At 35.1% G+C, this 10,785-nt stretch overlaps 1 protein-coding gene across 1 annotated transcript in view; it reads right to left on the reverse strand.

Moving 5' to 3' along the window:
• The window catches only part of TSBP1 (testis expressed basic protein 1), an 81,576-nt gene that overhangs the window by 66,205 nt on the left and 4,586 nt on the right, over positions 1–10,785 (reverse strand). The window contains exons 5-10 of the mRNA XM_059401527.1: positions 10,216–10,248; positions 10,101–10,130; positions 6,951–6,971; positions 6,401–6,421; positions 2,108–2,128; positions 1,874–1,885 (exon numbers count right to left, since the gene is read on the reverse strand). Of these exons, the coding sequence (XP_059257510.1) occupies positions 1,874–1,885; positions 2,108–2,128; positions 6,401–6,421; positions 6,951–6,971; positions 10,101–10,130; positions 10,216–10,248 (138 nt within the window). The remainder of the gene's footprint in view (positions 1–1,873; positions 1,886–2,107; positions 2,129–6,400; positions 6,422–6,950; positions 6,972–10,100; positions 10,131–10,215; positions 10,249–10,785) is intronic.

Raw genomic sequence — 10,785 nt, forward strand, 5'->3', positions numbered from 1 at the left:
TCCGCATCCTCGCCAGCATCTGTCATTTCCTGACTTGTTGATTTTAGCCATTCTGACTGGTGTGAGGTGATATCTCATTGTGGTTTTGATTTGTAACACATATACTTCATCTATATTATAACAGTAGTTTCAAATTGTAGTCCTTATCTACGTATACCTATATACACCTGCATGGGACACATGGACCATAGCCTCCTCTGCCTCCAGCACTGTGCTGGTTTAAGATTTTCAGAGAAATAATAGAATCAAACCCTTTGTGCTCCTGGTTTGAGAGCCCTTCCCCAAGTTACCGTAGTCCCCTGAGATGTCTCTGAGAATGACCTCTCAAGAGGGCCTCATTCATCCTCTAGGACCACACAGTGTATTGAACTTCAGGGGGGAATGGCCGCATGCATCTTTCAGTTAAATACTATATATAATAACTAATTACTCACCTTCCTCTGAGATTAATCCCAACATGTGTCACATATCCATTTACCTTATTCACCATCAGAAGATAATTCTCATTTTAAGGAGTATATTATCATAATGATTAGTATAACTCCTAATCTGATTTTCTTTCTTACACTCTAAAATCCCATACACCGTGCTATCTGAAATTACTATCAGCAGATTCTTTAATTTCTCCAAATATTCTGTTCATCATTTTGTTTTAACAAGCCCAATTGTCCTTTAAAGTACTATGCTTCTTGCAGCCCTCTGAGCAATGTTTATTTTTGATTCCATACTCATATACCACAGGGCAGGTATGTTGCAGGAGAAATTGAAGACTTGAGTTGATTGTTTAACACATGTCAACCTGAAGATATTTGACTTTGTTCCTGTGGTAAGTTATTTCTGTGACTTAACTGGATGAAAACAAAGCAAAACTAAATAAAACCTGATTTGATTATAACAGTAATGAAATATTGAGCTTGATGGTTTTCCAAGGTCATTATGTAAGATATAGATATATCTATATCTTACGTATACATATTATATGTCTATGTAATAAAGCAACCTTATTCATCACATGAGTTATGCCAGTAGCGGACTAGAAAAATAATTTTGAGATTTAGATTAATTCACATTTTTTGCATTTTTAGATTACATATTAAAAATTAAAGTAATATTTTTTACATATGCATAATGTTCTAAATTTCATTTCAAGAAGATGCTTTAAATTGAAAAAATAAATTTTAATGGTGTCCTGGGGATACTTGGACAAGCACATGACTTAATTAAAAGCTCAGTGTGTAGGGCACCTGGGTGGCTCAGTGGATTAAGCCTCTGCCTTTGGCTCAGGTCATGATCTCAGAGTCCTGGGATCGAGTCCTGCATCAGGCTCTCTGCTTAGCAGGGAGCCTGCTTCCACCTCTCTTTCTCTACCTGCCCCTCTGCCTACTTGTGCTCTCTCTCTCTCTCTGTCAAATAAATAAATAAAATCTTAAAAAAAAAACTCTGTGTGTAGAACCTCAGTTTTACCTTCTATGAGCTATGTGCCTTTGGGTAAATTAGATAATATCCTTGAGTTGTTTCTTATTTATAAGACCTGTGAATATGGATTCAATAAACCTGGCTTATGTAATACAGCTGTCCCCCTTACTCTCATTCCCTGCCCTTTTCACAGCCTTCTTCTTTCCTCCTGCTTCTGAGCAAAAGAAGGTATTTTGTTTTGCTGAAACCCTCATAGCCAGCCAAAACCATCTGAATCTTCTCTGTATTCATAATCGGTAGACCTTTCATTTTCCAAAGCTCTCATTAACTTCAGGTGAAGTGCTTGATTATAGAGAAGGAAGAAAAGTTGAGGGACAAGGCTAGGCAGTTAGTTTATGGCCCCAGGTCTGTGATACACCAAAGGGAATTAGAGTTGAGAAAAAGTAAAGGAACTTACCTCTTTGTTCTCCTAAAAAGAAACACAAAAAAGTTTATGGGGTTGTCTGGCATTTTTTTTTTTAAATTTCTTCTTTTCATTTTGGGAATATCAGAACAAGGGAACCCCTGGGAACACCAACCCCTGAGTGTCAGCTGTGGCTCAGGGAGTTAGGAAATTATATATCTCCTCCATTGTTGCCATTCAAACCTGGGGATACCTTGAATTGAGTTGGAGAAAGGTAAAGGAACTTACCAATACTTGATCGAGATAGTGCTAAAAGAAAGCAAACAAGAATGAGATTTGTGTATTTTAGGGAGAATCTAAGATTACATAGATTACATATGAGGAAAAGGTTGTGGGAAAGAGAGCAGTAATGTGTCACATCTCATTTTCTATTACCAGGTACAATGCAGTGTGGTGGGCAGATGGACATCCATCTATGGAATATTTGGGGGGCTTTGTGTATTTACTTAGTAATACTCTTATGGCAGGCTAAGATTACAACATCTATGTAGCCTATCTTTTAATTTTTCTTAGTAAAGGAATAACAATGTTTGTGAGGATTGCTAGATTTCTGGTCCCCAGAAACTTTTCTCCCTCTTTGACTTTCTTCTTTGTGATCCTGCTGCTTTTGTTCTGTTTCCTTCTCTGCCCATATTTCTCCTCCTCCTCTTCTCTCTCAATTTTCTTTTTCCCCCTTTGAAAGATCTTTGCACCAAACTAATACTACATAACAGCTTCAACAGTGGATTTATACTTCTCAGAAATCATTTGTGTCCTGTGGGGATGCTCAATAACAAGAAAACAAAATAAGGATGTCTCTAGATATTAGAATATAAAGAGTCAAGGCAGAGAAAAGGCACTTGTTGTCAAGATGGATATTTCACCCTCTCCTCTAACCACTTGGAAAAGTTGAGCGTGATAATTTTTAAAGTTTTAAAACATAAAGCTGAACTTGAAAACTAGAAAGAAAAGTCTCCAAGGGCCATATATCAAGAAGGAGCCCATAATTTTGTTAGCAAGTGAGAAGGTTCATCACCCATATATCTTAATGGGAGGTTGACTTTTCAAGACATGATCAGGAACAAATATTAAGGCCACAGACCTCATGCTGTGGAAGAACGTGGGACTAGACATTCTATATATCTAAAGCTCACAAAAACACTATCTGTGAGAAGGTCACTATTAATTCATATCTGTTTGTCAGGGTTTGCCAGGAAGTGATCTGTTTGCACCAGGCTATGGTGCAATACATTTCAGAGAATATAAATCATACACATCTGACTTGTAAATCATAAGACAATTAATAATCAACAATAAAAATAGCAAATGAACTTAGGATGCACTTAAATATTTACATTAAAAAATAAATTCTGAAAATTAATGAAGGGTTTCACACAGTAAACTAGAAAAAAAATTAAAATAGAAGGAAATGGGGTGCCTGGGAGGTTCAGTGGGTTAAAGCCTCTGCCTTCAGCTCAGGTCATGATCCCAGATCCTGGGATCAAGCCCTGCATCAGGCTTTCTGCTTAGCCAGGAGCCTGCTTCCTCCTCTCTCTCTGCCTACTTGTGATCTCTGTCAAATAAATAAATAAAATCTTAAAAAAAAGTAGAAGGAAATATTAAAGTTTAAAAAGAGAAGGTAATAAAATAAGAAAAATAATTAGTAGATATTCAAATTTGATTTTAAAATAGAGAAATAAAAACAACTATCTTTGACATGGAAGAATGACCAAAGAGAGGAAGCACAAACCCAATGATACTAGGAACAACAAAAAAAAAAAATAGCACATAGGTAGGAGGTGCTCAGTCAGTTAAGGGTCTGCCTTCAGCTCAGGTCATGATTCCGGAGTCCTGGGATGGAGGCCCCATTGGGCTTCCCACTCAGCAGAGAGTCTGCTTCTCCCTCCTTGTGCTCTCTCTCACAATCTCTTTCTCTCTCAAGTAAATAAATAAATAAATAAATAATAAGATCTTTTTTTAAAAATAGGTCATATCCATAGATAGAGTGCACAATTTTTAGAATCATAAAAAAACTTTTATGTCATTAAATTTAAAAAAAATAATTAAAATGTATTCAGTACTTATTCTTAATAAGATTTTTGTTAGCAAACCAGAAATGGGAGTTTTCTTAACCCAATAAAATGGAACTGACCAATGGAAGTAAGCATCATGTTTAGTGGTGAAAACAGAGGCATTCTTGTTAAAATCAGATACCAAGAAGAATGCCTGTGATTATTGCTGGTGTCAGTACTGGATATTTTGGATAAAACAGTAAGATAAGGGGAAAGTTTAAGAACTAAAAAGAAGACTCAAAAATTGTTAGTTTTTGCAGATGGGATTTTCTACATACAAAATCCAAGACACTAAATTATTAGAAGTCTTAGAATTCAGCAGAGTGGCTAGGTACAACATCTACTCTCAACAGTACAACATACAAATTATATAGCAGCAGTAATCATCTGTAAAATCCAATAGAAAAAAAATCATTCACACAGAAACAGAAACAAATATGTGCATAGTAATTAATCTAACAAAAGATGCTCCAGACCCTTTTGAGAAAATTATAGAACATTACTGAAGGGCACATAAGAAGATTTGAGTAAGATACATTATCATAGTAATGCATCAGAAAAATTGATTTTACAAATCTACAGACTCAGTGAAGTTCCAATGAAATCCTACTGTGACTCATACAAACTTGAAAAATGGACTAAATTTTGTGTAAAAATTAAGGTCCAAGAATAGGCAAAGCATTCCTGAAACAACAACAGTGAAGGAAAAATGTGTCATTCCTCATAGTAAATGTCATAAAGCTTTAGAAATGGAAGCAATTTAGTATCCGTTGAGCAAAAGACAGAAAATCCATGGAAAAATTAAGTGTAAGATAAAAGAGGTATTACAAATCAGTGGGTATAGAATGCATGAGTCAATAAATTCAGTTGGAACCATTGGTTTTTCAGAAGAAAATTAAACCCCATCTATATTATTTATAAACAAACAAAAATCCCAAATGCAAAAACCTCCATTTGGATTAACATCCCGAATGTGGAATGAGAAAATTTATAGCTATTAAGAGAAGGTGTAGAATAACATCTATGTGATGTCCAGACCAGAAAGGCAAAACAAAACAAAACAAAACAAACAAAAACCAAACCCCCCAAATCTAAAAGAGAACAAAAGATTGACAAATATTATTACAACTTATTGTGTGTGGGTGGGGAGGAGGGAGAATGGGGCCTTCTAATTATCAAAAGACACCATAAGAATTTAAGAATAGTGCAGAGGATCATAGGAGAAAAGAGGGAAAATCGAATGGGAAGAAATCAGAGAGGGAGACAAACTGTGAGAGACTCTGGACTCTGGGGGAACAAACTGAGGGTTACAGAAGGAAGGGGATGGCGGGATGGGGTACCTGCATGATGGGTATTAAGGAGGGCATGTGTTGTGATGAGCACTGAGTGTTATATGCAACTAATGAATCACTGAACTACATCAAAAATTAATGAAGTACTAATGTTTACTAATTGAACATAATAAAAAAAAATTTAAAGTAAGAGAATCAGAGAAGATATTTGCAGATATTTAACAAAATATAAAAGATTTGCTTTCATAATTATAAAGAATTTCTACAAATCAATAACCTCATGGATAAATGGGTAAAGTAAATGAACAGTTTGTATAAGGTGAAGCCTTAAGTAGGTAGTAAACATGTAAGATACTCAGTTTCAGGATTGAGCAGAAAAATGCGAATTAAAAATTTTATGCTAATCCAAGTGGCAATAAGGTGGAAATATGACAAAATTGGGGTTGTTACTGTTGTAGGAAAATGGGAAACTTTTACAGATTTTTGTGTGCCCAGTATGAGGAATTCAATTAAACAACAGCTATTAAAGTAAAAAAGTGCTTAAATTACATAAATGTTCCTACACTCTGTGATTTATTAATCCTATTTCTGGGTGCATACCTAGGATTAATTATTTTATAAATTACTTAAGGAGATTTTGCAACATTCTTTATGATAGCAGAAATTGAACACATTGAAAACAGAACAGTAGGAGAAAGAATAGAAAAAAATATGTTCATAAGTTGTGATATTTATTTAACAATTAAAATGTATAACCTGGATTTCTGTATGTTTTCAATATATAATATTTGGGGGATAAAAGCAAGTTGTAATGATACTTTGAGAATGATGTCATTTCAGTAAAATTTTTAAATAAATAGGTACAAAAATACTATGTATTGTTCAATGATCCATAAAAATTATATAAATAGATGAAAATAAACTTACAGGATTTATGGTACATTTATAAGAATTTGGGAATGGGGAGAGTGGAATGTGTGTAGGGATGGGAATAAAAGAGATTTCTATATTATGTCACTTGAGAAATACGACAAAATATCAGTTGTCAAATCTAGAGTATGGATTTACAAGGGTCAATTATTTTTATACTTAAAACTTATTTAAGAGATAGAGATAAAATACAGAAACTATACAGGAGGTGCAAACCAGATGATGTAGAAAAGCCACAAGGAACTTACCTAAGGAGTTGACTGATGGTGCTAAAACACACACACAGAAACAGGAGGTGAATTGTCAGAATTTGGATCACTGATCTTGCATATCAATTACTGTGACCTCCTTCAGGAGGAGGTCCAGGCCCAGGGAGACCTATTGACCTAGCTGTGGGTACCAGAAGCCACTCCCACCAACTCCATCCCTTCCATCTCTATAAAGTGTTTCAGCTTTTAGTAGACAGATGCTATTTCTATGAAACTTTGTGGCTTACATCTCTGTCCTAATCCCTCCCCCATTCCGTTCCTTTCTTCTCCTTTCCTCTTCCACTCCTTTCACTTCCCTTTCCTGTCACTCATCATTACCTCTTTTTTTTCCCTTTTCTCTCAGTCAGTTCTGAAACCAGCAGACCAAGTGTGGAAACTGACAGTTTGTTAATAACAAACTATCTTAAACCAGCACTAGGAGACTTCACTTATTACTCAGTATTCATATGAACTGATGGCATTTCTCTTTTCTTAAAGCATTTACAATCTAGGGAAGCAAATCTTTGTTGAAAAACAAGAGAATACTTACTGTAATCTCTTTTGGATCCCTCTAAAAACACAAATAAAACCAAGAAAAATCAGTTTGAATTTTCTATTTTTATAGTTTCAGTATCATTACAAAGGATTACCCAATCAACACCATCAAATATCCAAATAGGCAAGAAACTGGGGGCAAAAATCTTCTCATGACTTAATTTATGAGTCAAATGACGTGAAAAACCAGGCAAAGAATAAAGGTAAATACATAGTGAGAAGAGATAATAATTATACATGGAAAGAAATACAGAAACAGAAGAGCACAGTAGTTATAAAATAAGTTAAGGTAAAGTAAGAGAAAAAAATGGCAAAACATTTATTCAACTAATTGAGAGTTCAAATTTAATGAGTTCAAATTTCATGAAGAGTGGCAAATTTAATGAAAAGATGGCAAAATTTAATGAAGGGATGGCAAACTATAATGAATACACACATACACACACACACACACACACACACATATTGTGATTGGATATGCATCCTACAACCTAAAACTTAGTAATGTCGCAAAAACATTGTCTAAAAAATCTGCAGACAAAGTAAATTACATGAAAACTTGCTATCCTATCACTATTGTTTTCATGAAAGTATAAAAATAAATAATACCAACACTCTGGAAATGAGAAATTATGTTGCACGATGGTCTAATTTGCTATTTTACTGACGTATAAGTAAAGATCTACCTGGAAATGTAAAGACAAGTTTTTTTTCTTTCTCATCCCCATCCTGAAAATGAATGCTTTCCCACCCATACTTGGGTGTCATTGTGATGGGATTAAGTCCAAGACACACAAAACCTCTGGTTTACACTATTGTTACTTACTTCTCTTTTTCCTGTGGGTATTTTAAAAACAGAAAATACCAAGATGTATATACCAAATGTGCCTCATTTATACTTGCTGTAAAACTTAATAACATTAAAAATAAATTTAGAGCCTTTCAAATTTTTTGAATTATCATGGCAAATTTAATATGTAATACATGATATATTTAAATATCAAAATTTTTTTTTTTTTAATTTTTTATTTTTATAAACATATATTTTTATCCCCAGGGGTACAGGTCTGTGAATCACCAGGTTTACACACTTCACAGCACTCACCAAATCACATACCCTCCCCAATGTCCATAATCCCACCCCCTTCTCCCAAACCCCCTCCCCCCGGCAACCCTCAGTTTGTTTTGTGAGATTAAGAGTCACTTATGGTTTGTCTCCCTCCCAATCCCATCTGATCTCCCTGATATGAGGAAGTGGTGATGCAACATGGAGGCTTAAGTGGGTAGAAGAATAAATTAAATATCAAAATTTAAGTACTAAATTTCATGCACCTAAACTGATCTGATGACTTTGCCCAATATTTTCCTGTCAGAGGATTTTTGTAGTCTTTAGCTGACCAGCAAATTTATATTTCCATGTCCAGAAAAGATAGAGGGCATACTGGTAGAGCTTGGGAACGTAGAAACGAGGTCATTGAGCTTCATAAGGCTACTTTAGAGAACTAAGAACTAAGTTGTCATTTGGCTCTATGAATTTTAAATTATGGCTTATTTAGACCACAATAAAGTTTTTACTGATCCAAGTTTTTAGGGAAAAATGCAAGGGTAGGTAGCCTGGAATAGAAAGAAGCTAAGTATGCAAACTCTACACTAAAGATCCATAGCAGGAAATTAGTAAGGTATTACAAAATTGTGTAAAAATAAGGAACATGAGATATAAAGTCAGATAATTCTATGTTTCTATCAGGTTGAGTCATTTGCAAACCTTGTGTCTTTGGGCAAGTCACTAACATTTTTCATGTGTACGTTTCTCTAATTAGGGATAAAAAAATCAAGGATGACAATATATAGTAAGTTAATTGATTTAAGACTTGCTTGCTAAAGATCATCCTTACTGATGAAGAAAATATATTGTAAGAGGGCAAGAGTAGGAAGAAACCAGTTAGGGGTCAAAGTAGATCAGGCAAGAGATGTTGGTGTTTGAGCTAAGATTGTCGTCATGGTGAGAAGTGATCTAATTTGTAATATAATGGAAAAGTAGTGGGGATGGGATTTGCTGGTGGATTGTCTAAGGAAAGTAAGAGAAAGAAGTTACAGAGGTGGATGGCCTGAGCAATTGTGGGAATGCATGTACTGGTACCTGTATGTAAATAGGATCAGGACTTGGGTTTTGGACATGTTAAGAATGAACTACCATTCTTATATCTTCAGGACCACCTTATTATGGTTGCATAGGCTGTTCACTGTGCAGAGGGATTTGGGGGCTAAAATCCCAGTAGCGTCCTTGAGTGGGACTGCATCTGCCTAGAGAAAGGAAGACTCTACTAATTTGCACCAAAGCAATCTGTAGGCTAACTTGTAGAGACCTTGAGCAGCCACAGGAGCTTCATTCTTTGTGGTTCATTTGTAGATATTAAAGGTCATTTGTAGATATTAAAATAAAGTGAAAAGCGTCCACAAGAGTGGCTGGCACATAGAAGGTACTGAATGCATGTTAATTCTCTCCCTTTCTTTGTTTATAGTTGCATTTTACTTATCTGTGTACCCTTACATTTCTCACAGTCAGGTAGCTTCTTGCACTGGTTTAATGCAGTGTCGTGATGACTGACTATTCTAAGGAGGTTTGTTTCCCAAGAAACATGACATGTAAATGACGACAGTAGACAAGACCAGGCTTTCTTTGCCCTCTGGAATTTCAGTGCACAGGTCAAACCTTAATATGACAAATTTTAAGGGATTTATTCCTCCATTTCTTAAAATTTATATTAAAAAAGATGCACTTAGTGGCTAACATTCCTGTGCTCTGGGATATTGAATGTACCTTGAGTATACTCAGACTACTTTAAGATGATCAGGAAGTGAATAGAAGAGGAATTGGATGGTACTGGCGGAAAAGACACCTCATGGTGTCAAGGTGACCATTTCTGAATGCTTCTCAGAATCCTCTTTACATTACATTGGTTTCCTGTCTTTTTACCTAAATTGTACAGCCCCTCATGTTATAACAGGAAAGAAAACAGATCCAAATATACTTACCTTGATCATCATATGAAGTGTCTAGAGGATTGAAGGAAAAACATAAGATTCTTAATTCCTCATAAATAGACGTCTGTATTAATTTCTTAATAATTCAATATTTATTTACCACTTTCTGTTGAATACAAATGACGGAATCCTAAAAGACAAGATGAAAACATAATGAGATTCTACCTTGACAACTATGTCTACATTATTTTCTTTCTAGGTGAAAATCTGTTTACCTCTTCCTCTTTCAGATCTCTGAGAGGGAACATCTTTTGGGAAGAAAAAAAAAAAAACAGATTAAGTTTACTAACGGCTCATCAAGAAATGTTTCATCATATGTCTAAATCCAACTAGTAGGATTTCTCTTCCCTAAATTTTTCTCCTTTCCTAGATTTCCCTTGGATCCCATTTCAGGAAAGAAAGAGAGGATCCTATGGCTCCTCACTCTGTTCATGACAGATGAATCATAGAAGAGGAGAAGGCAAGGACCAAGAGGCCAAGTGTGGGGCATGACGGGAAGCAGAGTGACCAAACTGTCTCCTCTCTCCTTTTGGAAATATGAATCTTTATGCCTGTAGAGTGTGTACGTGTGTGCATCTGTGTGTGTGTGTTCCTACAAAAAAGTAAGGTGCCTTGGCCTCTACTTCGAACCATTAGATTTCTGGTTGTTTAATTTCAAATAAGATTTATTATTATTTTTGCATCATGTCAGACTAAATGTCCTGATTTGATTAATATTAATAGTTAATATTAATAATATGATGAACACAGATGCGAAAATACTCAACAAAATACTAGCCAATAGG

This window comes from Mustela nigripes, chromosome 5, assembly GCF_022355385.1.
Source record: "Mustela nigripes isolate SB6536 chromosome 5, MUSNIG.SB6536, whole genome shotgun sequence".
Lineage (NCBI taxonomy): Eukaryota > Metazoa > Chordata > Mammalia > Carnivora > Mustelidae > Mustela > Mustela nigripes.